Source organism: Mugil cephalus, chromosome 23 (assembly GCF_022458985.1).
Source record: "Mugil cephalus isolate CIBA_MC_2020 chromosome 23, CIBA_Mcephalus_1.1, whole genome shotgun sequence".
Classification (NCBI taxonomy): Eukaryota; Metazoa; Chordata; class Actinopteri; order Mugiliformes; family Mugilidae; genus Mugil; species Mugil cephalus.
In genome coordinates this window covers 7,437,644-7,465,149 of record NC_061792.1, presented here as the reverse complement: position 1 = coordinate 7,465,149, position 27,506 = coordinate 7,437,644, and the positions used below count along the sequence as shown (strand labels likewise).

Below are 27,506 nucleotides of genomic sequence, written 5' to 3'. Positions count from 1 at the left end.
TTCCCTTCTTTGATTCGGCGGAGCAACCCCTCGTCCCCGCGACGCGATTTTCCATGCAATCGTGCGCTGTGTCGGTCGCCGCTGCTGCCTGCGCTGCTGCTCGGAGTCTCGGCTCGGCTTCTTCTGGTGGTGATGAGGGAAAGAAAATGGCGGCGGGAAAAGCGAGTGAAACAGAGGAGGACTTTCCGACACTGACAGCCCAGGAGAGGGACAATTTGGCCGGGATCGACAGGTCGGAATAGCAACCCCGTGCACTCACGCGAGCGCACACTTTGCAAATTAATTGTTTTCTGCCCTTGCATGTCGAAAATGTCCCCGAGCCGCTCTGCGAGTGATACTGAGCCGCCTATGTTGTCTTCTTGCTTGCAGCTCACTGTTTGGATTTCAGAAGCTTCATGAAGATGGCGCCAGAACGAAGGCCCTGTTGATGAAGGTAACGCATCTAACATGGGGGTGGGGGGGAGATTTTTACAATCGAGCAGCGCCCCGATTCACGGAGACCCACGTAAACCCGCCAAACAACCGTGCAACGGCGGCGAATTTGCTCCCCGAGTAGGAAGCCAGTGTGAATGCAAGTGGCCCCCTCGCTGTGGAGACCAAGGCCAGCTAGCCGCAGCCCCTCTCTTAGCCTCTCCGGCTAGCCCCGCTACTTAGCTACTCTCCTCCGGTAAACGGCCACCCCTGCACCTGCGGCTCTCGCGCTCTCGCCCCGCGCCGTCTTGCGCGTGCAGGGAGCCGCCGTTTCCCCTTCGCACAACTACCCCGACAACTTCACCATATGTTCACGTTTTGGTAGGCAACCGCCCTTCCCTGTTAGCAGGATAGCTCATTCCCCACACAGCGTATCCTTGTGTACCTCCAACAACAACAGCGTCGTCACGGTTTTTTTTTTTTTGTTGTTGTTGTTGTGTGTGTTGCACATACTGGAAACGTTGCACTTTTTTTTTTTTTTTTTATTAATGGGGAAAGTTTTATGTCACCGTGTGATTGTGCAATCGCAGCCAACCGGACTGTCCCACCTAACCTTAAATACACCCTCGTCTGGCCGTGGCTGATACATATAACGTTGGTGGGAGTAACGCTGTCTTCGGGGTGCACCAAACGCAGCTACGGACGTTTATTTGGGTGAGCTCGTGCACCGAGCCTCGCCACTCTCTCGCGGGGGGGGGGGTGTTTTGAGCCATTGCATATCCACCCTCTTTTTTTTTTTTTTTTTTTTCATTTTTTCTAGTTTTTTTTTCTTTTTTTAGGACACCAAGCGCTCGGTGGTGTCCGTGCGTGGACGAGTTGACAAACGTTACAAGTAACGCTAATGTCTGGCCGCCCGTCCAAGATGGCGGGACGTGGCGGAGTGACACCGATGGCCGTGCAACCGGCCCCGACGTGACCACATTTCCCCTCGAAACGTTTGGCCACGGCGCGCGTGGAGTGTCCTCCTGAGCCTTTGTGAAGATGCGCGCCCCCCCCCCCCCCCCTCCTCCTCTCTCTGGTCTAGGTGGTGTCACGGTCCTTTGTTTACAGTTCCCTTTGCCCCTGTTTGGCTCTGCATGTGCTCTCGGACTGGAGGGACCAAACAGTCCACCGGAACATAAACCCATAGCCGTGCTAACAAAGAGCACCCCCCCCCCACACACACACACACACACACACACACACACACACAACCACCCTATCCTGTCAGTGCATCGCGCGCCGTGGACAAGACGGTGCTGTTTTGACAGCTCACGGTTTGAGGGCCCATCCACGAGTGTGCTCGCTAGGTGGTGTGGGACACCTAAGGAAGTGAGCAGCAGAAAAGCACCTGCTAAGGCAACACCTTCGCCAAAAAAGCAATCATCAGCTGTGGTTTTTTAAAGTGCAGTCCTGCACGCCAGTTTATTAGGCACGCCGGTGAAAATTCTGCATTGCAATAACAGCAGCCCCCCCTGCACTAAACCCTGCCTCCTCTGCTGTCCGGCCTTTGTTCAGAATCAGTGTGGTGATTTGCAGCGCACATGTTCCTCACTATTTTTGGCTGCCACATTTTCAGCAAGAAACACCTTTAACGGCGCCATAAACCTGATCGTGCAGCTGAGTTACGGCTCCCGTCCCGACCCTGCACCGTTTGCTACGTTGCGTTTGCTGGTGCACCTTTTTTTGCCAAGCGGCGAATGCGAGCGTGCGCTGCCGTTGTAGTTGGATTTTAACACTGATGCAATCACATGCTTTGTTTTGGCTCGCAGTTGTAAAAAAGAAAAAAGGGAAAAAAAAAAAAAAAACTCTTGACACAGCCACCCTTTCCGCTTTCCTCCTGCCGTGGAGGCCGTGCGCTTTTTTTCTTTGGTGCCACCGGTTAACGCGGGCTGATTTATGCCTTCGAGTGCGTTGCTGATGGTGGGTTACGCCGGCGGCGCAAATTTGACAGCGTCGTAAGTCAGGGGCTCCATCCACAGAAAACATCTGCCGCCCGAATTTCCGTTTACAGGACCGTTTGTAGCACGCGGCTCCTGCAGCAGGTCACTCACTCTACTCCGCTAAATAGTGATCCATTCATTCTTGGTGCAGAATTTTCTCATAATCACAAAATTTGACATGAAATCTGTGAATGATGCTGTTTTGGATAAAAGCTAATGTTTGTAAAATGTGAGTCTTATGAGGTTTGGCAGCGTTTTGCTTTTATTTATCATGCATAATAATAATCAGAACTTTTTTATTTATCTGCTTGCAACTGGAAGGAATCATCCAGGAATCATCCCTCTCTCGCAATCCGTTCTATTGCATCTCAATTTGACGAACACTTTTGCACTTTTTTATTTTATTGTATTTTATTTTGGAAGGAGTCCCATTCGCAGTGCGGCCGGCCGCTGGATCCGACATAATTGGGGGGACGAGCGTAAACATTGCGACACATCCCCGCACAAATATTTATGCTGCCGGTACCAGAGATCACATCGATGTCGGCGTTTTTTAACAGCTCTGGTCTGTTGACCCCGCGGCTCCAGACCCCGTAATTGACCGCGTGACGCCGAGCGCGGGGAGTGGATTCGCGCACGGTGATGCGCACCTCTCATGTGCATGAATCTGCCACTGCAGGACGCTTATTTCGCCGAAGCGTCATATAGTGGAGAAACGTAATTAGTCAACAGTTCTGTTCTTATTGTGTGGAATTAATATTGACGAAATGAAAACCACTGAGGTGATGTTGTTTCAGCTGCAGGTAAAGTTACATTGCAATTAAAATGAATGTAAAATAGGTTAATAATGTCTTTTTTTTTTTTTTGCTTCAATAGAGTCCAGAGTAAATCATATTGTGGTTTCACCTGAGAATGTCGCTTGAAAACAAATTTGGCCTCACGGTCTATTAACCGCACCAATATTCTCAGTTTGAGTCCCCCGAGAATCATTCAAAGCTCTCGGTTCACATGAGCTTCGCCCCTGTCACATTCTTGGCCCGAGCGCTTTGAGGCGTCGACGCGCTCCAGTCGCGTCCCGTTAGCTCTGAGCCGCCGCGGCCCCGTCTGGGACTCGGCGATGGCCGCGCCGCCGGCCCTGTCTGCTCGCAGATAAGGGCCGCGTTCAGCGCCGCTGACAGAACTGGGTCACTGTATCACCACTGGTGACTAGGTAGCGGTGACTCAAAGTTAGAGAAACTAGATGGAAGAGGAGCCGCCGGCGTGGGCGTCTTGTTGTTTTTATTTCCTTGGAGTGTTTTAGCGGCGTGTCTCTGTGGCTTAATTGAATTGTTTTGGTTTTTTTGTGAGTGGAGTTTGCATGTTCTCTTCAAGTTTGCTTGGGTTTTGCATCCAGGCCCAGCGCGCACCCAGAGACACGAACGAATCAGGAGCACCCTCGACCACTGCCGCAGGAGTTTCCGCCCCCTCGACAACGGCTCCAGTCCCTTTTGCGTAACGCGGCCGACGCAGGCCGCGTTTGCCCCGGCTCTGAACTCTCCTTAAGGACGCGCGGCGTTGACACCGTTTCGTCTCGGGCCGCGTCTGGAGCGATGTTTGTTTTCTAGGCTGGCCCCGCGTTCGCCGGAGTGCCGCCTCGGCGCTCCGAACGAGAAACGTGCGCGAGGGCGCGGCGTGTTTGTGTGGAAGTTGGCGCGCGAGCGCACGCGCTCGGTGAAGCAAATTGCCGTCGCGATGACGGAGCGGGATTCTGAACGAAACGTCATCATTGTCACGCAGACGTTGTTGTTTTTACCACACAACTGCAAGATCTCTATGCCGATTATTGCCTCGGCGGCTGTGCTCCATCCTTTTTATGCTCAATTGCCACATTTTGTTGATGCACCGACGTGTAGTTTTCTGCTCTGAAATAAATGCGTCTCTGGCGCTTCTCTCCACGAGCAAACCCGCTCACCTCAGTCCCTGCTCTCTGGCGGGATGAATGAAAGAATGTAAACACGGTGATGGTCTACTATTCAGCAAGAATGAGACGGCACGCCTCCTCCTCTTCTTCCACGCGTGGAGCTGAATCAGTCAGCTTTAGGCGCAGCTGAGCAGTGACATCCCGCTTATTCTCCAGCCTCCCTCAACATATATTAACTTTTAATTGACCGCGTTAACGAGTCCTTAATTCCTCATAAAGGTTTCTAAGTATTATATAAGCGCTGGTCTGGGTTCGACTCTCGGTTAAGAGCTGGAGGTGAAATATCATCCGCTCCTGCGCGAACGTCGGACGTCACCTCTCAGTTTCGCTTACTCGTGCAGCTGCCTCCTCGCCTGCTCCCGAGAGCTGGCCGCGCCGCCTTTGATGTGATCTCACCGTGGCGGCGGTAACCGCGGTAGCGCCAGGGCCCGTCTCTCTCTCTCTCTCTCGTGTCTGTTTGAACTGGTGCAGCGAGGGCCCCGTTTCCTCTGGCGCAAGGCTCGGCTCGGCTCGGCTCGGCTCGGCTCGGCGGGGCCCCCGTCCTTTGAGCGCGGCGGCTGTGAAAGACGGAACAGCTGATCTGACAGTTGCGTCTCGCTTTGCGCCCACCGAGCTGCAACTGCCGCTCCGTTTGTCATCGTATGTGAGCTATCGCACGGATGTGCTCTGCGTAGAGTCGCTCGGCGTCACCTCCGCTGCCCTCGCATGTGCATGTGCGGAGGAACCAGCTGTTTTTGTGTTCTTTATCAGGACGGGAAGATCTATAATAGATTGAAAGGGGGGGGGGGGGGGGGGTCTCACAAGCAGAAGTCTTCATCTACGGCGAGCTCTTATTTCTGGCCTGACATTTATCTGCTGAAAAGAATCTGAGTCGGCCCGGCCAGATTTCGGGGGCTGACGTCAGCCGCTGCTGCGACTTTGAAAAAGTTCTGCGTGACATTGCCTCGTTATCCTCTGACTTTCCCTTCTCCCGCCGCTGCAGTTTTTTTTTTTTTTCAGAATACTGCTGGTTGCGTGGTTGTTGTTTTTTTTGTTTTTTTTCCCCTTCCTTCCATATGCGTGCGTGACACAGAGTTGAGCCTGCGTTATTTCCGTGTCCTCCGCAGGCTGTTCGCTGCTACGACTCGCTCATCCTCAAGGCCGAGGGCAAAGTGGAGCCGGAGCTATTCTGCCAGCTAGGCCACTTCAACCTCCTCTTGGAGGATTATCCGAAAGGTGAGTCATCTCCCCTCGCGTCTCAAAGTGGTTTAACGGCCTCCTTTGAAACGTGTGCGCAGGCTTTTTAATTAATTCCCTGCTTTCTTCTCCGTTTATTTCCAGCATTATCAGCATACCAGAGGTACTACAGTTTACAGTCAGACTACTGGAAGGTAAGACGCACACACGCCTGCCCGCTGATCTCATTCTCTTAACAATACTCTCACCTCCTGTCAGTTATACACTATCTGTCGTTTTCCCCAGCAAATTCACAGGAAGCATGTTATGGTCTCAGTCGGGTTAGAGCCTGTGGTTTCAAGTGGCACATTAGTCATTTTGAGCTTGTTTTCTATTAAGCTGACACGCAAATGCGGCATTTATTAGTAGTCGTCGGGTTTGTTTGAAGTTTTGCTGACCGTAACCATCGGTTTCCGTCTCACCCAGAATGCTGCCTTTCTGTATGGCCTCGGGATGGTCTACTTCCACTATAATGCCTTTCAGTGGTGAGTACCGACCTTCTTCATGTCACATATTTCACTCTGCTGGACATTAAACAACTGCACCTGATGAGGGATCAGCGACAACAAGATGTAACTGCTAACTGAACGTCAGTAAAGAGATTCAAACGTGTTCGATTGACTGCGACTCAGTTCGAGGCTGTAACTGTAACACACTTGAAGGATTTTTGTACCAACTACCCATGCGTCCCTGCTACGATTGACTAAAGATCGACAGATGTATCGGGCCGATATTTTCATTTTTTTTTTTTTACTGGTATCGGTATTGGCCGATACACGGATGCGTTCGCCGATACGTATATTATTCCCGCCCCGGCAAGATTTACAGACAGGCACATCCACAGGCAGCCCTGTGCTGGAGACGCTGAGGACCCGTGCAGCCCATACATGCCCCCCCCCCCACTAGCACCCCTTAATATAAGACCTTTTCCTTTTGCTTATTTCCCAAACAAATATCTATTTACTCCATCACTCAGCACCAACACATACGGTCACACAAACCATATCGATCAAGATCTACTACACTGGTGCAGACTTTGCCCAACTGTCAATTGTGGGTGGAAAAAAATCTCAAACTCGCCATTTATTGGTGCAGTCAGTGAGTTTTCTCGTGTTAGCTTAGCATAGGGTGGAAAAAAAACAAGCTAGCCCGGCGATTCTCAAGAAGAAGGGGTTTTGTGCCAAAAAAAAAAAAAAAAAAAGGTGTCAACAACCATTTTTCCTGTTACTTCACTTCCTGGAAGCAGTTGCCAGGCAACCCGCTCATCAAAACCGTGGCTCTTTACACGTCGGCTATTTGAGAAGGAAGGTTTGGATTTTTACAAAGCGGAGGAGAAACCGGAGCTTATTTACAACCCAGTACATGGTGAGAAGAGGTGTCATCCACAGGTGAAATATTCCACATTTCCACCTGGATTCAGACGAGCCCCAATTACTTCATTAGTTGCGTTTTGATGCAACAATAAAGCAACACACGTCATGATAAATCTATGAAAGTGAAGCGCATCGTTGTTGTCGTGATTGTTGTTCCCAGAAATCTTTTGCAGGGTAGCTGTCCTGCGTTGTTTCCATAGCAACCCCACAACCGGAGGAGCCGACTCGGCTCGGGGCTGAATTACCAATAAGATTCGACTCATACCTCTTTCCAGATAAAAGGCAGATTCGGCCATCGGCTAAAACGCAGCTGCTCTCTGGCTGCGGTCGCACGCCAGCCCGTGAATTTATTTTCCGAGAGTCCGCAAACATTTGTAAAAAAAAAAAATATATCAAAGGCATTGTTTGGATGCCGACGAATAGCAGGCACTTCTGCTTTTCACTTCATTTTTTTTTTTTTTTTTTTTTATTATTGCAGCATAACTTGTGATTGTGAAGCAAGCAGAGCAAAGACAGGCTGATAACGCACTGGATACTTCCTATATTTAGTATTCAGATCGAGGTTGCGCACATGCAGCGTGGCCTCTGACAGGATGTGTTTTAATTCGAATACAGAGTTTGTCTTTCCTTTTGCCTCATCGACTCCCTTCTCGTGCCTCCTCGCAGGGCGATTAAAGCATTCCAGGAGGTGCTGTACATCGACCCGGGCTTCTCCCGGGCCAAGGAGATCCACCTGCGCCTGGGTCTCATGTTCAAGGTCAACACAGACTACGAGTCAAGCCTAAAGGTGCGTCCACCACGCGCTCGCAGCCGGTTAATGACCGGAGGAAGTGGCTTTGTGCGGCAAAGGTTAAAAAAAAAAACGACGGGGCTTCCATTCACGGGCTGAACCGCTGGCGATGAATGAATGGGAGCGTCGTTGCGCGGAGGGATTAACGCCGTAAATTCAGCCGGCCGAGAAAAGAAAATTACTCATTCTGTGTTTTCTCTTTTTAAATTTTTTTTAATGACTTCTGATGTTCTCTCTCAGCATTTTCAGCTGGCTTTGATTGACTCCAACCCCTGCACTTTGTCCAAAGCTGAAAGTAAGCACCTTTTTTTTACCGTTTCATTTCGCACAAATGATCAGTTTTCTGCGATCGTGGTATCTCCTTTAAAACAGCCTCTCCTCGGAGCGTGTGCTTTGGTTCGGTCTAGGTACTGGTATTATTTAATATGCTGCTGCCATCTCATGTCTCCCGCCCCGGTACCTGTTACCTTGGCGACGGCAATATCCATTTTTTTTTTTTTTTTTTTTTTTTGCCCAGCCTCTCGCTGTTTGCCTTTGCCTCATTGTGTCCCCCCTCGTTCCCGCTCCCGCTCAACACACATACGTAGCAAGGGCAGCCCCCATCTTTCTTCTCCCCCCTTCTCCCTCTCTCTCTCTCTCTCTCTCTCCCTCTCTCTCTCTCCCTCCCTCCATCTGCTGAGAGTCACTCAGGCAGCTTAGATCAGACACTGCAGCGCTCCAGACAAAGGAAGGTGCCGCCAGGAGCACAGCTACCTATCTGGTCTGTTACACTTAACGTTAGACAAGGCAACCTTGGGTTTCTGACTCCTCTCTTTTCACAGCACTACTTTTCCAGAGACTTTTTTTTTTTATATATATATAAAAAAAAAGAGAAAAAAAAGACAATGAGGAGGACTGAGATGAAGTGGTGAAACCTGCCTTAAACGTGAAATAACCTCTAACACATTTCCTCTTCTCTCCTTTTCTTTTTTTTTAACAGTTCAGTTCCACATTGCTCATTTATATGAGATTCAGGTAAGTGCTTCCTCTTCTTTCTTTTTTTTTTTTTTTTATTATAAGTATTATTATTATTAACCTGCGCTTCAGTTTCGCTCGCTCCCAAGGACACATATGTTTCTGCGTTGTGTAACGTGAGAGTTAAGTGCCGCATGTTGATTGAGGCTGTAGGATCACAAAGCGTCTCAATGCCGGGGATAGCCCTGCTCTCTCTCTCTCTCTCCTTTTTTTTTTTTTTTTCTTTAATTTATTTTGAACTAACAAATTGAGGAGGGCGCGTGAGGAGTGGGTGGCGCGCGGGAGGGGATGGGAGATCACTCTGAGCCGATCGACGGGGTTGCCACGGAAACAAGAAAGTCTGTCTCCCCCCCCCCCCCTTTCTCTTTTGTATGCTGGTGGTCTCTCTCTCTTTATGTGGAGAGGTACAGTAGCTCTCACAAGCAGCAGCAGCTTCACGACTAATGTGTTGTGTGGTGTTTTTTTTTTTTTTTTTTTTTTTTTTGGGTGAGGGAGGGTTGCCGTGGTAGCCTTGTAACGTGTGCAGCCATTGGCCAAAATACAGTGACTAAGTTTAGAGTACATTCCTATCTTGATATATTCAGTGTATTTCTTTGTTTCTTTTTTTTTTTTGCATCCTCCGTCCTCCACCACTTCCCGTATCAAGAAGAGATACCGGGCTTCCAAGGAGGCTTACGAAAGCCTTCTGCAGACGGAGGATCTTCCTGCACAGGTGAAGGCCACTACCCTGCAGCAGCTAGGTAAGCCCCGCCTCCCGAAACCGGCGAAAGTCGTCCTCCCCCTTACACTTAACGTTTCGGAGGAACTTTCTATTCCTGCGAAACCGAGAAATCTCACCTCAGTTTCTCTTCTGCTTCGTTGGAGATGTTATCGGCGCCGCGCGTCGTTTTTTTTTTTTTTTTTCTTTTTAAAGCCGCGCGGGCTTGCGAGCTGCACTTGTGAAATCATGGACTCCGAATGTAATGATTGATTCCTTTCGACCCCCCCTCTCAGGCTGGATGCATCACACGGTGGAGCAGCTCGGGGACAGGTCGAGCAGGGACAGTTATGCCATCCAGTGTCTGCAGAAATCTCTGGAGGCCGATCCCAACTCCGGACAGTCCTGGTACTTCCTTGGCAGGTACGTCGCAGAGAGAGGAGATTGAATTATTATCATTATTATTATAATTTTTGGAGCCCAACTTGACGGCTTGTGTCTCCTACAGGTGCTACTCAAGTATTGGGAAGGTCCAGGACGCCTTCATCTCCTATCGGCAATCCATAGACAAATCCGAGGCCAGTGCAGATACCTGGTGCTCTATAGGGTACGAGCTTTCCTGCAACCGCCCCTCGTTTCCATTCGACCGTGCACTTTTCTGACTCCTCCCTCTCCCGTCCCTCTCAGGGTGTTGTACCAGCAGCAGAACCAGCCCATGGACGCTCTCCAGGCCTACATCTGCGCCGTGCAGCTGGACCACAGCCACGCCGCCGCCTGGATGGACCTGGGCACGCTGTACGAGTCCTGCAACCAGCCGCACGACGCCATCAAGTGCTACATCAACGCCACGCGCAGCAAGGGCTGCACCAACACCACCGCGCTAACCCACCGCATCAAATGCCTGCAGGTGGGTGGAGAGAGGAATTTCGGGCCGGAGTCGCCCGTACCGAGGCTGTTTGGATGGATACAGCTGCACTTGGATCACTTTTATGAAGACAAACCGTGTGGATATGAGTTAAAAGTAGGCTTTTGATGGTTTGTTGCCAGCTGAGAAGGATATTTGACCTTCACCACAGCTAAATGTATGTTTTTATATGTAGTGATTTCTGTGTAAAGCTAGAGAGGATAAGGGGCTTCATATCATTAACTGATACTTTGGCTGCTGTTCCTTTTTTACTACACACTCTGTGGATCAGCTCAATTTGGCGTATTTGACAGCTCAAATACCTGACCAAACTTGAGAAGGTATCAGGATTTACGTAGGAAGTACCTGGATGAGTTGTGGACTGATTCAGTTCAGAAGCTGTTTAGTGTGGATTGAGTGCAACAGAAAGCAGGCAAGCGACAAAGTTTGATCAGTGAAAGGTGTTAGTCCGTTCCCTCGACGTTAGCTGCCTCTCCCTTCTCTGAACCTTCCTAAACCTAAAGTCACGTTTCCACCCACGTTTAGTCCCAGGAACTTTTTTCAGGGAGCTACTAAAAGGTCCCTTCAGACTGTCGGTCACTTCCACCACGGTCGGAAGACCCGCATATGTATTGCTGATGTTTAAACAAAAAAAAAAAAAAAAAAGGTCTGTTTTTACATGTGCACAGTAAATGCAGCACACCTGCTCCACTCCAGTCCAGTAGGTGGCGGTAATTCCGTAGGCAACTTTACGTAACGCTTCGTAAATTGGGCTCATTGAGTGAGTGCTGGAAAAGAGTCGAGCAGTAGTAGCAAACTGGGTTCCAAACTAATGATGAACTATCCTGTAGATGCATTGTTGCAACTACTCAACAAGCCCCGCCCCCTTCCCCCAAAGTTCCTGGGCTGTTTTAAAGCACAAACGCTTGATTCGGGACCTTTTCTGGGGTGAAATAATTACTCAGCACAACTTAATTCAGACCCCGATTCCAGCAGCGGACACTCACCATTTGGTGGAGTGGCACCAAATCTCTCTCCTGGTTCCTGGGAAAAGTTCCTGCAGGTGGAAAAGTGGCTTAAACTCCCTTTTTTTTGTTTAACTTTCATAGTCAAAAAGCATGGGGTCTCATAAGGTTTCTTCTGTACTACTACTTTTGCCTCTTGCTGTTCTTTATTGATGTCCCCGCGAGGCAGCAATAAATTAGCCCATGTGTTTACTCTTCTGGGACGTGATTAGAAGAAGTCTCGTAGGCACAGAGGAGACGACCAAGAGGGAGAAAGCGAGTCCAAAAAATCAAATCCCTCGGAGTACCTGAGGGTGCCTTTACACCTCCCGTTCTTTCAAGTCTGATCGGGTGAAGGCCCAGTGCGTACGATTTAACGGGGAAGAGGAAGAACACACAGAGTAGCGCCCTTAAGAATGAATTAATTATGAGAGAGTGACTGAGGCTAATGATAGTTGAGAAAAGTCGCCCTTACCCCTCCCACAGATTCAAAAACCGGGGGTTTTAACAAGCCCCCCTTCCCTTCCTCCCCCTCCTCCGCATCTCATGCGTTGACTTACTCATCTATATTTTTGTCCGATGCATTTTTTCCTCTACACATGCATGTAAGGAATGTTACATTTCCACCAGTGATGTTAGCATAATTCCACGGCATTAAGACAAGCTCAGCGGTTTGTTTTAATGGCCCTGTGACTGTGTTTGGGATTACTGTTTGCTGAATGTCATTCAAGTGCCTCCTTGTGTGGTTGATACACGATTTAAAAAGAAAAAAAAAAAGAAGCCGGGCCATGCAGCCAAAGTAATTGGACAAGACACGCATCACTCTCCAGCGTAGCCTCACTTGTGTTATATAACCTCTACCTATTTACCATTGCTGATCATTTCCTTGTTTTGAGGTCATCGTATTTTTTTTTTCCTTTTTTTTTTTTTTTTTTTTTTTTTCTTTTCACGCCGTTTTCCATTCCCCTAGGCTCAGTTGAGTAACCCCCAGCTCAGTAGCCTACAGGGTAAAAGTAAAATGCTCCCTCTTATTGAGGAGGCGTGGAGTCTACCAATCCCAGCTGAGCTCACCTCCAGGCAGGGAGGCCTGAGCAGTGCACCACAGCAGGTGAGAGACCAGATAGAGCAATTTATACCCCCTCCTCCTCTTCCTCCTCCTCCTTCTCCTCTTCCTCACCTCCTCCCCCTTCCTCCCTCCCCCTCGTTTTGACTGAGTGCACACTCAGACACACAGGGCACTCAATGCACACATGGACATACTTGCAGGTCTACACACACACGCGCATGCACTGTCGAACGTAGCGGCGGGTAACGCTTGAGCTCTAAACTCCCCGGCGCAGATGTCAAACGAGAGGCCGATCGAAAAGACAGCTCACCGCGCTTTAATTCAATTGGGCGACTGCGACATTCCCAGGCTGCTCCACAGGCATCCGCTTTGATCGAGGGAGTACCCGGCCAAGTGTTACCCAGCCCTGCACTCCTTCTCTTTCCCCACAGCACACTCGGCTTCACCCATCACGCTCAAAAACAAAAAATTTTTTTTTTAAAAAATCAACAAAGCCATTTGTTATTTCTTCCCTATTCAATTCCTTCCTTCTCGTAATCTCTTTTTAACCCAATGTGGTGTTCAGGACTCTATATATCTGTCTCTTTCTACTTTTTATTAACAAGTTCCTTTAATCCAAGTTGAGAGTTTTCTTTAAAAAAACAAAAAAAATTCTCACGCTCACTGCCTTGTTTCGGCCTTTTTTTTTTTTTTTTTTCGGCTTTTGACCCCGCACCAGTGTGATCGGTGAGGTCGTGCTGCCGTAGCGATTACCCAGGCTTCCCGTCCGGCTCTGTCCATCTTCTTCCCTCCTTCCTCCTCCTCCCGCCCCCCTTCCTCCTCCTCCTCCTCTTCAGTAGCTGACCTTAGTCGTCCTCGGCCGCTGCCCCCTAGTGTTCCACCGCCACTTCATTCGATCATGCTCACCATTCAGTAGCTCTGCTGTGTCCATGTTTGTGTGTGTGATCATTGTTTATTAATCTTACCTTATGTGAGACCTCTGACCTGGTGCGAGTGATTTGGAAGAAGTAAAAAAAAAAAAAAATTGGATTTCAATGGCTCAGATGTGACTTTTAACAACAACATATATTGAACATATATTGACGGAAGAAAAAACAAACAAAAAAAAAAGCAGGTGAGTCTCAGTCAAACTGAATTTGTAAGCGGTCACATCTGACTCATGCTCTTGCTCGCAGTGAGGCCGTCGGTGTGTTGTGACCTTTCGCTGCAAAGGTTACGCTCCTGTGTCCTCAGACGTTTTTGGGAGGGAGACAGCGAATTTGGCCGTGTGACACCAGCATTGTACATTAGAGGCAGGGAGGAAAGGAGGGAGGTGGTGGTGGGGGTGGTGGTGGGGGGGGGGGGACAGGGTTACCCAGCATTCCTCTACAACAGGGGAAACGCCCCAGGGGCCGTTGTTGGTGCGACACCTCCAGATACACAGGAATGTTTTTGCTCTATGTGTCTTATGAGCTGCAAACCCAAAATCACAGCATTTCTCTGCTCTGTCTTCTCCTCTTCTTCCTGTCTTCATGACTCCTCCCTCTTGCCGTACTTAATTTTCCCCCCTTTTGCTGCTTTACCTCCTGATACATATTTTTTTTTTCACCAACACTATTTTCCTCTTTCTTTCCCCCCCCCCGATCCTTTTTCTCTTCTTTCTTCTTTTTTCCATTCATTTTTTATTTTTTTATTTTTTTGCTTTGCTTCCTCTTGCCTGCGCTTCCCTCCGCCCCCCCCTCCCTTCCAGGCTTGTAAGCCCAACCACAGTGCAGAGGGTGGGGGCTCGGGTCAGTCTCTGCCCCCTCACGTGGGCTCGCTGGGCCAAGCGGAGGACCAGTCCTGCCCAGCCAAGAGGAGGAGAGCCTCCAGTCCCACCAAGGTAACTATGAAGCTCAGAAATGGACGATAATTAAAAGAAGACTTTATTCAATAGACGTTATATCGAGATCGACCGATACGGATTTTTTAGGGCCGATACTAGAGCTGATATTTGGAGCCGATGCTGCTTTTTCCCCCCATTTACATGATAAAAATGACACTAGAGTCAGAGCAGACTCCAGTCTATTCCCCTTCACCTTGAGAAAGGCAAATCTGTCAATTACTTTTTAGTTCTTTACTCTCAATCACCTCTTACTCAGTGGACGTCACAGCTGCAGCCTGCTTCGGCCCGTGGTCCTTCTCAGCAAAGTATGTTTACCGTACAGGCAGTATTAGTCTTACACCTCGGCGTTAACATCAACACATTTTCCTACCAAAAGCTTAACAACTGCACAACAGCTCCAATATAAACTGTGGACAGTGGTCGACTGACAGCCTGCACTTATTAGTTTGCCAGAGAGAGAGAGAAAAAAAGCACCTAGCAAACTCCTACTCAACAACAACAAGTTAGGGCTGTTGCTAATGACTGTAATGTGGTGGTGCTGACTGATAAAGTAAATACATCTGGTTAGGTAAATGTTTACGTAAACTTATTTCTAGAGGCTCGGCACGTCTATGAGTACAAGCATTTTCAAATTTGCAGCTGTGTGCACTGTGCTAGTGGAGCAGGGGCCATGTATGGGCTGCATGGGTCCACAGCGTCTGTATGTGGATGTGCCTGTCTGTAAATCTTGCCTTGGGAGAAACACACACACATGTGTATGTGTGTGTGTGTTTATATATATACCCGCATATCGGCTGATACCGATACCAACAAAAAAAACACAAATATCGGCCAAATATATCGGTCAATCTCTATTTTTTTTATGTTGTCAGTCGCCATAATTTGTCTTTTTTTTTCGCCTTCAGGGTGAATCTTGGGCCAGTAATCCAGCACAGCCGCCAGTCCCCAACTGGTACCTCTCCCCACAGAAGTTACAGGTTGGTAATATTATTCTGCATGTCTTTCTTTTTTTTTTTTTTTTTTTTTTTTTATAAAAATGTGGTGGTCACACCGTTTTTTTGGGGGTTTTTTGCACCGTACCCTTTCAGGTGCTGGAACAGTTGCGGAGTAACCGGGCCAACCTGAAGCCACCACAGCTACAGATGTTGGAGCAGCTGGAGGCTCAGCTCGCCATAATGCAGCAGCACCAGGTACATAAAATTTTGTTTTTAAAAAAAATTAAATCAAATGGCAAGCAGACACCTCAGACCGCTGGTCATACATCGGTTTGGGTTAGGTCTGATTAATCCGTATGTATTGCCATTTTCACGTATTTGAATAATTAATCGTAAAGGATTTAAATCATTTAAAGTCAGTTTACGTACAGATGCATATTCTTGTACGCCAGAAGATCCATCCTTCAGCCCCTCACGCGTTGTCTGCGGCGATTCTATAAACGCGCGCGAGGGGGTAGGTGAAGGCTCAAAGCTGCAAGTGAGAATAAATAAGCCCGCTAATCCGGAGCGTGTAAACACTGCATGATTTATGAGGCCACAGTATTATGCAGAGCGGGGCCTCGGCTTCGCAAAAAAACCCTTTCATAGTGTGTGGAGGCGCGCGGAGGCGTTAAATTGTTGCATCACGTGGTAAACCGCAAGAGAGCGCAGGGAAGTTTCGGCATGACAGGTGAGAACGTGAACGTTTCTGATGTTTTGGCGGTTCATGTTTCTGCGCTCAAATAGACCATAATTATGCAATGTTATAAAGGTTTTTTTTGTTTTTTTTTTTTTTGCAGATGAGACAGAATGCCTCGGGAGGTCAGGTGCGGCCTTCCCTCCCCAACGGACCCACCACCAACTCCCTCCCTTCCCCCAACCCCAGCCTCCACCCGACGCGGCCCGGCCTCGGACCCCACCGACCCTTCTGCCCGCCTCAGCCGCTGGCCAACGGCCTCGTAGGCCCCGGGACACACGGACACTCGGACCCGCTCCCCGCGGGCGAAAACAGTACCAGTAACAGTAGTAGTAATAATCAGCCGGGGCCCGCGGCCACAGGACCCAACGGAGACGTGCCTTACCTGCAACCTGCCGGCAGCGGCGACGCAGCTCTGCTACCTCACACCTGCACAAGCACGCAAACACAGGACGCCACGCCGCGCCAGGCCCTGCACCTAAACTCCTCTCAGGTTAGCCGCGCCGCTACATCTGTCGCACAGCCACGTCTTTAATCCTTCTGACCTACTTGGCTCTGGTGTGTACGCTGTCAGAAACCATTCAGAAAAGCCATAAAGGCTGTTGTGAAATCTGAAAATGAAAGTATACAAGAAGCATTACACATATCTCTAATGGCACGGAGCCAAAGTATGTACAAGTCACAACAGCTTCATGTGTGTATGCTAAATAACAGTTTTTTTTTTTCTCGCCAGGGGCCTCAGAAGGGGTCTGTTCCACATGCGACAGGCTCCAGCATTGAGGGGACCCCCTCTCACCCTCAAACCCCCAACTCCTCTGCCCCCGTGCACCCCAACAATCAGGTTGGACATTCCACTAATGCCCCGTCGCCGCGGCAGCAGCCTCATAACCACCTCCCGTCCCCTCCCTCCCTCCCCCACTCCTCTACCTCAGGTGGAGCAGGACCCGGTGCGTCCGCTACCAAAGATGGCAACACGGCAGCCGCGCCCCTCGGCAATGGTGCCCCCGAGGGTAAAACGCCGCCGCTGCCGCCACTGCCGTCAGCCGACGGCAAACCGGCGCAGGCGGACGGCCTAGCCAATCACGTCCACTCGGGGGAGGGCGGCAAGGCGGAAGAAGGCGGCGAGAAGCCGACCCTCAGCGCAGACAATCCTAGGCTATCTGCCCTGCTGGCAGGGGGGAAGGGCCCTGAGGAGAGCGAGGGGCCGTCACAAGGGACTTCGTCCGCCGCGCCCGACTCCCACAAGAAAGTCAACAACATCCACCCGGCCGTCCTCCCCCCGACCCCCCACGCACAGGGCAGCTCGGCTGCGTCCTCGCCCATCTCCGCCATATCCACCGCCACGCCCTCGCCCAAATCCTCAGAACACACCCAAACAGGCGCCCACAGCCCCGCCGCGTCTGCCGCGCCCCCCGCCGTCAACGGCAACGGCAAGGGAGGCATCTCCGAGGACTCCCAAAGCCCGCTGAAGGCCGAGCCGCCCGCCGTCACCAGTCTCAAAGCTACGCCCCCGCACGGACACAGCTCCTCGTCCTCGGCCTCGTCGTCGATATCCATCTACCCCAGCTCCACGGACGTGCTGAAGGCCTGCAGGTGAGAATGGCAGACCAGACGGTGCCCCGCTGGCCCTCTTTAATTCCTCCCGGCTTTGTTGACAAAGGCACAACAACACGCAATCGGGCCGTGATGGAGGTTTAAGTTCATCAGCATTACAGCAGATTTTCTGGCGTGAGGCAAATTGTCTGAGTCACCTTGTAACTTCCTGTAGAGGCATGCAGCGCTCCAATTGATTCTGGCAACAACTCATGAATTAAAAAGCTTGTTTGAGGTACTAATGGAAATGGACTTGATTAGTAGAAACGGATTGTTGTCAATCACACAGCTTGTAAGGTTAGGGTTGTACATTTAAAGTTGTCTTCATAATTGATAGAAATGCATCTAAATAGCGTTTGTTTTCCTAAACTGGAGCTGACTTTACTCCTTGCGCTCATGATCAGTTGGAGTGTGCAGTTTGTTTTGAACATGTCTCCTCCCAGTGGAATAGCGCTGCAACTACACAACCAGAGGGGGGGAGAAAAAAAAAACAGATTATGTAACCGTGAACAACAGGGAAGGCTACTGGGCAGTCGTGTTGCCATGCAGAAACCGCCGTGTCACTTCATCCGTTTTTGTTCGATTGTCTGGCGTTTCTCATTTTCCGGGTGTGCGTTCTGTGCAGAAACTTGGGGAAGAACGGCCTGTCCAACAGCAGCATCCTCCTCGATAAGTGCCCCCCGCCCCGGCTGCCCCCTCCGCCCTCGCCAGCCCTGCCCAAAGACAAGCTGAACCCTCCCACACCCAGCATTTATGTAAGTGCATGCAAGAAAGTTACCGTTAATTTGGATATTTGCATTTTTTTGATAACTTCTTGTTTATTGTGTGAACCAGCTGGAGAACAAGAGGGACGCGTTCTTCCCCCCTCTGCACCAGTTCTGCACAAACCCTTCCAACCCCGTCACCGTCATCAGGGGCCTGGCTGGAGCGCTCAAACTGGGTAAGTGCTTCGCTTGCAATGTTGTTATATTTCTAAAGCATATCTATGAAATATTACAAATATTTGAGTCGTACCCTCGTCAATTTGCGCAGACCTGGGCCTCTTCTCCACGAAGACACTGGTGGAGGCCAACCCGGAGCACCTGGTGGAGGTCTGGACCCAGCTCTCTCAGCCCGCCGACGAGAACTGGGACCCGACGGGCACCAAGAAGATGTGGCGCTGCGAGAGCGCCCGCGCCCACACCACCATCGCCAAATACGCCCAGTACCAGGCTGCTTCCTTCCAGGAATCCCTGCGGGTCAGTTGTCTGAGAGGCAGAATAGATGCGAGAGAGTGCAGGGGAAGAGGTTCGACGGTGGTGTGAAAGCGTCGTTGTGTTTTGTTTTTCAGGAGGAGAATGAAAAGAAGGCATTAAAGGAGCCCTCGGACGTGGAGCCAGCGTCAGCGGAGAGGTACGAGCTGCAGTTATTTCAGTCACCACCTTAATGTTGCATGTTTCAGATTGTAATTATAATGTATATGTTTCTAGTGCTGCTCGCAAAAGAAGAGGACCCTTAAAACACATCAAGTTCGGAACCAACATCGACGTGTCGGACGAGAGGAAGTGAGTAGAGATTTAAGCACCACGTTGCCCGTTTAATTTTGAAACGTTTCACCTAACGTCCTCCCCTCGCCTCAGGTGGAAGCAGCAGCTCCAGGAGCTCAGCAAACTGCCGGCGTTCGCTCGGGTCGTCTCCGCCGGCAACCTGCTGAGCCACGTCGGCCACACCATCCTGGGCATGAACACGGTCCAGCTGTACATGAAGGTGCCCGGGAGCAGGATACCGGGGCACCAGGAGCACAACAACTTCTGCGCCGTCAACATCAACATCGGACCGGGAGACTGTGAATGGTTTGCGGTGCCGGAGCCCTACTGGGGAGTGATGAGCAACTTCTGTGAAAAGTGAGATTTATTTATTTACTCATTCCTCACCTCCCCTTCTCTTCCTTTCCATTCATATATTCACCACAAGGCCTTTGCCTTTCCAGGAATAACATCAACTTCCTGATGGGCTCCTGGTGGCCCAACCTGGAGGACCTGTACGAGGCCGACGTGCCCGTGTATCGGTTCATCCAGCGTCCGGGCGACTTGGTGTGGCTCAACACGGGCACCGTCCACTGGGTGCAGGCCATCGGCTGGTGCAACAACATCGCCTGGAACGTAGGACCTCTCACCGGTACATTATTTTTTGATAATACTTTGACCCATTGAGGTAAAAAGTTAGCTTATTACATTCTCTTAAATGCAAGTTTTCATCAGGCAACAATGAGCGATGCATCATTTGAGATGTTCAGTTTGGAGGATGGAATTAGATGGTGCTTAGGGTTAGGGTGGTAGGTTAGGCTAGTTAGGGCTTGGGTTAGGACTTAGGGTTAGGGACTTGGGTTAGGGTTAGGACCTAGAGTTAGGGACTTGGGTTAGGATTTAGGGTTAGGGACTTGGGTTAGGGTTAGGACCTAGGGTTAGGGACTTGGGTTAGGACTTAGGGTTAGGGACTTGGGTTAGGACTTAGGGTTAGGGACTTGGGTTAGGGTTAGGACCTAGGGTTAGGACTTGGGTTAGGACTTAGGGTTAGGGACTTGGGTTAGGGTTAGGACTTAGGGTTAGGGACTTGGGTTAGGGTTAGGGACTTGGGTTAGGGACTTGGGTTAGGACCTAGGGTTAGGGACTTGGGTTAGGGTTTGGACCTAGGGTTAGGACTTAGGGTTAGGACTTAGGGTTAGGGACTTGGGTTAGGGTTAGGACCTAGGGTTAGGGACTTGGGTTAGGGTGGAGGGTTAGGGACTTGGGTTAGGACTACTTGTGCATTCATATTTGATCTGCTTGCACATAGATGATGTAATAGCCTCCATCATTAATGCTCCTCTTTAAAATGCACATTTTCATCATTAATTGGAAGAAATTCATCATTTTAAAATCGACGGTATAAAAGACTGTGTTTAAGCGTCGGAGTGGAGCTGCTCCCTCCTGGTAAAAAATTAAAGGATAGCTTATCCTTTTATCCTATTCTATCCGAGCCTCTTTTGTCCTTCCTCTCCTCCCGTCCACACTTCTCGTTAAAGCAGGCCCTCGCCGCAGGGCTTTTTAATTATGTCCATTTTCCTCGCCGCACGTACGACCTTTCATTTAAAACGTTGTTTGTTCGAAGGTAAAACCGTTCCGTGGTGTTGCGTTAATGCAGCAGAAAGGTCACCTCTGTGAATCTACTGGAAAAAGAATTGAACAAACAGAAGCCGGACTGAAAAAAACGTGATTTTTTTTTTTTTTTTTTTTTTATGATATTAAATCTTGAAACTGTTCTTTCTAGCCCACCAGTACAAGCTGGCGGTGGAGCGCTACGAGTGGAACAAGCTCCAGAGCGTCAAGTCCATGGTTCCCATGGTGCACCTCTCCTGGAACATGGCGCGCAACATTAAAGTGTCCGACCACAAGCTGTTTGAGATGATCAAGTGAGTCGCCTTAACTCCCTTCGCGTTCTCTCCGCTCGACTTTGCCTTCGCATTGTTTGTCTGACACGTGTGTGTAATTGTTTGTCAGGTACTGCTTGCTGCGGACGTTGAAGCAGTGCCAGTGGGTGAAGGAAGCCCTGGCGTCGGCCGGCAAGGAAACGGTGCTGAGGCCGAGGACGAGGGACGAGCCGGCCCACTACTGCACCATCTGTGAGGTCAGTGAACGCACCGGGAACATTTCGGGCGTCAGGGGTGCGAATTTTAACAGGATTTCACATTTCTGGCTTCGCAAAGCCCACACTTCTTCTCAAGAAGATAATTGTCTCTTGTGTTTCCGCTCACATGCGGGATATTACTACACCCCGCGGGCTTGGACGCCAGCCACATCCATTTGTCCCTTGATTTTGTTTTTTCTGCCGGTTTGAGTCCAATAATTGGCAATTTGGGATTCACAAAAACTAAAGCGGGTGCTGTTTTCAGCGATGAGACACTTGGCCGCGTGATTTCTTTATTTATTTCGTCAGGTTTTAGAGACCTGGAAGCCTCGACATTTTACCTTTTTATCCATCTCAACTAAAGTCTCTAGTTAAAAAGAATTCCTCCTGCACTTTATTTATTTATATATTTTTTTCTGCATCAGTGCCTGTTGCGTTCAACTTTTGTTTCAGCTAATTAACACGTCTGTTAATGGCTTAATTTGAATGCAGAGTTTTCAGCTGTTTTGTCAGAACATCATCCACATCTCTTTGGACGACATAACGCGTCTGCCTTTCAGAGGCGTAGCTCAACAGAGATGCTTTTAGTATTCATACGAAGAAGAGTAAATAACATTGACCGTCTTGTGACTATTCAGCGTTTTGGTGGGAAACTTTTGAACCTGGAATTCATTCATGTGGATGTTACTTAGTAGGGATCGACCGATATGGATTTTTTAGGGTCGATACCACTACGGATTTTTCGTTGAGCGTCTCCGGCAGCACATGGCTGCCCGTGGATGCGCCTGTCTGTAAATCCTGTCAGGGGGAAAAAAATATACATGTATAGATATCGGCACGTGGAGCCGTGTATGATACCGATACCAGTAAAAAGTGCAAATTATCGGCCCGATATAGAGGCCCCGCCCTTAACCCATTCCCCCCATCTCCATTCTCTAATGAATCCCAACTATTTTGAATGCACAAGGGCGACCTCTACTCGATATTAGGACCTGCTAGTGTCGGCGTTTATGTGCGTCTGTGTGCGTCCTCTGCAGGTGGAGGTGTTCAACCTGCTGTTCGTGCGCCGCGAGCTCCTGTCCAAGAAGCAGCACGTGGTCCACTGCCAGGACTGCGCCAGGAAAGGCAGCGCCACGCTGGACGACTTCGTGGTGCTGGAGCAGCACAGGATGGAGGACCTGATGCAGGTCTACGACCAGTTCACATTAGTAAGTCTCCACCGAGGGAGAGAAGAGGAGCACCCGAGGGCGCGCGCCGTTATTGAGACGAAATTTGAGCTGGCGTGATAGATGAGTTTTTGCTTAAATTAAATGTTTTAATGGCGTAAATTGTTCGAATATGCAGCTATTGATACCAACGAGTCAGAGATATCTTGTGTAATGCTACACCAAGTATGTCTGGTGGCGAAAGGTGTGTTCTTCTTCACATAATACCTGAACAGAAGGTTTGACTTAAACCAGACATTCATTAGACGCCTTTTAAATTTCAATAAACTACAGCAGTACATACATAAAAAATAAAAGCTCGCCTCGAGCCGATCAATTCAAGTTCCTTGCTGATCCTCTTGTTCCATCTCTTCCCCTCAGGCCCCTCCTCTTCATTCATCTTCATCTTGACATTAGGTGACCCCCCCCCCTCCGCTCTCTCTCCTTCTTCTTCTTCTTCTACTTCTTCTTCTTCTTCTGCTGTGGAGCCATGAAGCCCATTCACAGGAACTTGTATTAAAAAACAAACACACATCTACATACACGGACCATTTCTGATATTCAGGAAAGCCAAGGCCGTCTCCCACGCCGTCACCACCACCGTCGCCGCCACCACCACCGCCGCCGCCCCTCCCCTCTCCCGTATGGCTGGTCTCCATAGCGACGGCTGGAGGCTGAGGCGGCCGAGTGTGTCTGTCTATGCAACCTGTTTGACGCGCCGGGGCCCTTCCAGAAGGGGGCGCCAACCTAGCTCGGTAACAGGAACTCTTCGTTTTCTCTCTCTTTCCCTCCTCCCCCTCCCAGCCCCCTCTACAGACAATGGTTCAGCCCTGTTTTAATGGAGGACTCAATCAAATAGGGTTGGGGACGAGGGCGAGGAGTGGGATTCTTAATGATGAAAATGTTTTGTAGATACTTGTTAACTGTCACAACTGGCAACACCACCCGTAAAAGACTACTGACTTGACAACCCTTTCCCCCCTTTCTCTTTCTCTCTGTCTATTTCTCACTTTTTATTCTGGTAACAGGATGAAGTGTTGGCTTTCGTTTATAGATTTCTTTGTTTTTTTTTTCCTTCTAAGGAGCACTAGCCTTTTTTTTTATGGTAGATAGTAATTTTAAGACTCTTTGGACAGCAAAATCTCCCAAAAAAAATTTGTAATGTGAAGAGTTTAGGTGATTTCCTTCTTTTTCTTTCTTTCTTTCTTTCTTTCTTTCTTTCTTCTCATTTTCTTTTTTTTTTTTTTTTTACAGCTTTTACGTTTTTGTCTTGTTCTTTTTGAAACTTTTTTGTTTCTTAGGTAAAAATAAAAAATATCTAAAAAATAGTAAAAAAAAGAAAAAAAAAACAACTTACTAGCCAAGTCACAAAGAAAATGGGTTGCACATAGACTTATGAAATTAAGTTTAATTTGTGATTTTTTTTTCGTTTCGTTTCTAATCTTGATGTAAATTTACACTATTTATAAATACATATTTATTGCTTGAAAATATTTGTTGATGGAATGCTGTTATTTTTTCCAGAGTACCTGCCATTAAATTTGAAGGAGTTCTGTCATTTTAACACGACTCCTCTTACATTTTCTATATATAAATAAAATTGCTTAGCAAGCATTGTACAGAAACGGACATTTAAAATTGTTTTATTGTTTGAAGAATGTTTTATGATGAGTCAATAAACACAAAGTTGTCAAATTAACCATGCCTTTCTTGGTTCCTCGAACACACAACTTTTTAAATGGCACAAAGGGGAAAAAGAAAATGCAGTAATTGGGTAAAGGCCTGAAACCCAGCAGACAATGTAGCTGTAGACTGACACACACAGAATCCTACACTGTATGCCAGGTCCAGGTCTTACCGAAGTTTTGAGAATATTCATTTCTTTTTATTTAAAATACCATGGGAGGCTTTTCTCTTCACAGCGGGTGACAATTTGATCCATTTCTTAGACATTTAAAAGCAGCGGAGGGGGAGAGACGCTCGCAGGGGTACATTTGAAAAGACTAATGGCGAATTAATGATATCCTAAAAAGAATAAAAGTGCGTTACGAAACAGTTCTCGCAGTCTGCGTCAATGACATGGCTGTCAGCGGAGACCCAGTAGCCAGATGTAGCTGCTGCCAGCCCCACAGGATCTACACTGACTACTGAGCAACCGCTGGGCGCCGCGTGGCTCTGGAGTTCAGGTTGGAGCCAAAAACTGTGGCCCAGCTGCCGCAATCCAGCCGAGATCGGAAATGATGAGGAGGGAAAACAACTTCACGCTGAGGCCGCCGCTGGTGCCGCACAGGTGTGGATGGTAATGTAAAGTGGCATCCTCATTGGCGAGCTTTAAATACGACACCGTAGCGGAGCTCTGACACAAAAACCAGCTACGATGAATGCATTTAGACAGATGTAGAAGCTGGAGTTGATAACAATACAGTGCAGAGAAGCCCTTTACCCACTTGCACCTTCACCCATAAATGTCTTGCCAATTTCCTTTGTCTGCAACATGTTGGTCGTTTGCTGGAGTCAGTTTTCCCTGTAAGGTCCAAGACTTTTTCACACTTCCTGTGACACAGATGGTGAGGATGTAGTTACTGGTTTACACCTAACAAAGCCTCAAAGTGGAAAACTCCACTATGGCACAGTCACTGTTTACGTCACTGCTAGTAAATCTGATTCAATAAGCGGACGCTGCATTTTATTTGTGGTATTTCTTTGGTATACGTTAGCCTAACGGCCAAACATGCTAACTAGCTATTTTTTGCTACTTAAACTAGACTGCAGACAAACTAAATATACTAATATTAATTGTAAAAAGAAGATACTAGTAGATAAATTTGTGTCAATTTTAGTATGCAGAATAACTTAGCTAGTACATGGTAAGCTAATGTCGTTCTTCAAAATTCCCCTTTATGCAAAAATATTACTTGAACCTAAACAACATTTATATGTTTGGTTGTATGTGGGGGAGTGGGGGGGGGGGACCTAACAAAGCGTCAAAGTGGAAAACTCCACTATGGCACAGTCACTGCTAGTAAATCTGATTAAATAAGCAGATGTCGCTGCATTTTATTTGTGGTATTTTTTTTGGGTATATGTTAGCCTAATGGCCAAAGATGTTAACTAGTTCTTTTTGCTAATTAATCTAGATTGCAGACAAACTAAATACACAAATATTAATTGTAAAAGGAAGATGCTAGCACATAAATTTGTGTCAACTTGCAGAATAACTTAGCTAACATGTGCTCAGCTAATGCTGATCATAGCAATTCCCCCTTGTGTTTAGTGCTAATTAGTAAATGTCAAGTTGCTAACATTTCATATGGACTACTTACATGTTTTTATAGTTATGCTAAGCTAATGGCATTCTCATGAAGTGTTTCTAACATGCTAACACTAGTGGTAGCATGTTGTTGTTAGTGTTCAGGTTTTAGCATTGCTGCTAGCACAGCCCTGCTTATGCAAAAATAATATTAGAACCTGGTACACAACATTTATATGTTTGGGTGCATGGTGGGGAAGAGGCTAAATTTCACTCTGCATTTTTCCCCTTCACAGTTCTTCAGCTCCCACGCTGAAAACAAGATGGCCGACCGAGCCTGGTTGCCATCTTGACTGCCGCAGATGCCACGCTGGAGGAGTTTTCCACCACCTCTCATGGAAAGTCGATCTTCAGTTCGCTCTTCTGGGTGGGGTCCTGGAAAAGAAACGGGCTAAGGTGAGAACACTTTCAGAAACATAACAATTCTCGGCTCATAAATTAGTGCTGATGTTGTGTTGCAGGCCCATGTTGTTGGATGTTTTTCACTTGTGCCGTTGTGCAATTGCTTTTCTGAAACACTTTCCACTGCCCACCCACAAACTCTTTTTCTCAGGAACAAAACCGAGTGTGGGCTGAGAAATCGTGATTCTAGGAAACGAGATGCCAGTTTTAATGTGAACGTCAGTCAAGAAGACGAAGACTTCCTGTTGGCTGTCTGAAACGACAAAGGCAGGAAACTTGACTTTCGCGATACACTAACAACACTGTGACACGCTGAAAGGGAGGAGGGGAAGGAAGTGTTCACGGGGAGGAGTGGATGTGTAATTATTTGCAAAGTGGTGTCTTCTGCATTGCCTCCGTTCGTCATTGTTCTCTCTTTCTTAACATACAGTATGGTTCCACGCGGAGCGCTCCACGGCCAGAACCCTGTCACCGCACAAGGTGTTCAGTGAGATCAAGTCCCGGAGAAGCTGGAATAGTTAACTCAATATATTCCACCTATATGAAGCTCTGTAAAGCCTGGCAGCGCTCCAACAGCGTGGTATGTGAACTCCGCTTGGCCCGGACCACCAACTAACCCCCCCCCCCTTCCCACCTCCCTTCTCCTGCTCCCCATCCGCTTTCCTCAAATCCCAGCCGCCCTAACAATGTCTCCCTGTGTTGCAGCGGGAGGGGAGGGGGGGGGCGTGCGGAGGAGAAGAAGAGAAAGCACAAGTGAGAAGGAGTTAAACCAGCAGAGTGATCAATGCCCTCCGTCCCTACCTCCTCCCCCCTTCCCTTTTTCCTTCCTTGATGTCCCCTCCATCCCTGCTCCGCCTGCCGTTTCCGCTTTTGTGAGAAGCAGACAGGTGGCCCTGACTGCTAATTTTAACCAGGCCGATTGTCTGCCTACGTTTCCCACAGCTATGTATAGACGCCTGCAATAAACCAAGTAGGTCAGCATGTGAAACTCACACACACACACACACACACACCTACAAACACACACCGGACCCTGACCCCTAAAAAAAAAAAAAAAAAAACGTCTGACTTGTCCATTCATCCACTCCCACCTCTGTTGCAAATGATCCCCTCTGATTGGCTGCAGCCCCAAGCCAATGGCAGAGCTTCCTGCTGCCCATTCATAAAAGCCAGGGTCATTGAGGATAATGTGGTATTAAGGCATGCGCAAAGAGGAGGGGTGTAAGCCCACGTTTTATTGAGCGCAACACATCTCCGCCACATTTCGTCCGTCACTCTAAAAAACACCAACCTGACGCGTTTGCCTTTTTATTGCTGATGTATCTGCGCGTTGGTAACTCAATCTTCGCGGATGTTAATTATTTCCACAAAGTCTCTTTCTGAAATTTCTGCAGCTGCGA

The 27,506-nt window shown here is 48.5% G+C and overlaps 1 protein-coding gene across 5 annotated transcripts; it reads left to right on the top strand.

The window, feature by feature from the left end:
- The first annotated feature begins 43 nt into the window (after window positions 1-43).
- On the top strand, window positions 44-24,093 carry LOC125000983 (lysine-specific demethylase 6A-like). Of its 5 annotated transcripts, XM_047576823.1 has the most exons (29): window positions 44-232; window positions 370-433; window positions 5,460-5,568; window positions 5,674-5,723; window positions 5,995-6,053; window positions 7,608-7,728; window positions 7,972-8,026; window positions 8,711-8,745; window positions 9,392-9,485; window positions 9,739-9,865; window positions 9,951-10,049; window positions 10,130-10,349; window positions 12,321-12,458; window positions 14,146-14,277; window positions 15,186-15,257; window positions 15,369-15,470; window positions 16,055-16,444; window positions 16,685-17,544; window positions 18,170-18,299; window positions 18,379-18,484; window positions 18,577-18,782; window positions 18,875-18,936; window positions 19,014-19,088; window positions 19,164-19,427; window positions 19,514-19,701; window positions 20,833-20,974; window positions 21,063-21,189; window positions 22,227-22,397; window positions 22,776-24,093. In XM_047576823.1, exons 1-29 carry the CDS (start codon window positions 54-56, stop codon window positions 22,803-22,805), a joined length of 4,407 nt encoding a protein of 1,468 aa, XP_047432779.1. In that variant the 5' UTR covers window positions 44-53; the 3' UTR covers window positions 22,806-24,093. The 5 variants fall into 5 exon arrangements, with proteins under 5 accessions (XP_047432779.1, XP_047432782.1, XP_047432778.1 ...); XM_047576826.1 differs by lacking the exon at window positions 12,321-12,458; XM_047576822.1 differs by having other exon boundaries at window positions 22,227-24,093.
- The last annotated feature ends 3,413 nt before the right edge of the window (window positions 24,094-27,506 follow it).

Excerpts from the sequence above, each read along its gene's own strand:
- LOC125000983 (XM_047576822.1), top strand. The coding sequence starts at position 54 with ATGCAATCGTGCGCTGTGTCGGTCGCCGCTGCTGCCTGCGCTGCTGCT. Across the intron at positions 434-5,459 it reads CGAAGGCCCTGTTGATGAAG|GCTGTTCGCTGCTACGACTC; the intron begins GTAACGCATCTA and ends TGTCCTCCGCAG. Across the intron at positions 9,866-9,950 it reads TCCTGGTACTTCCTTGGCAG|GTGCTACTCAAGTATTGGGA; the intron begins GTACGTCGCAGA and ends TGTCTCCTACAG.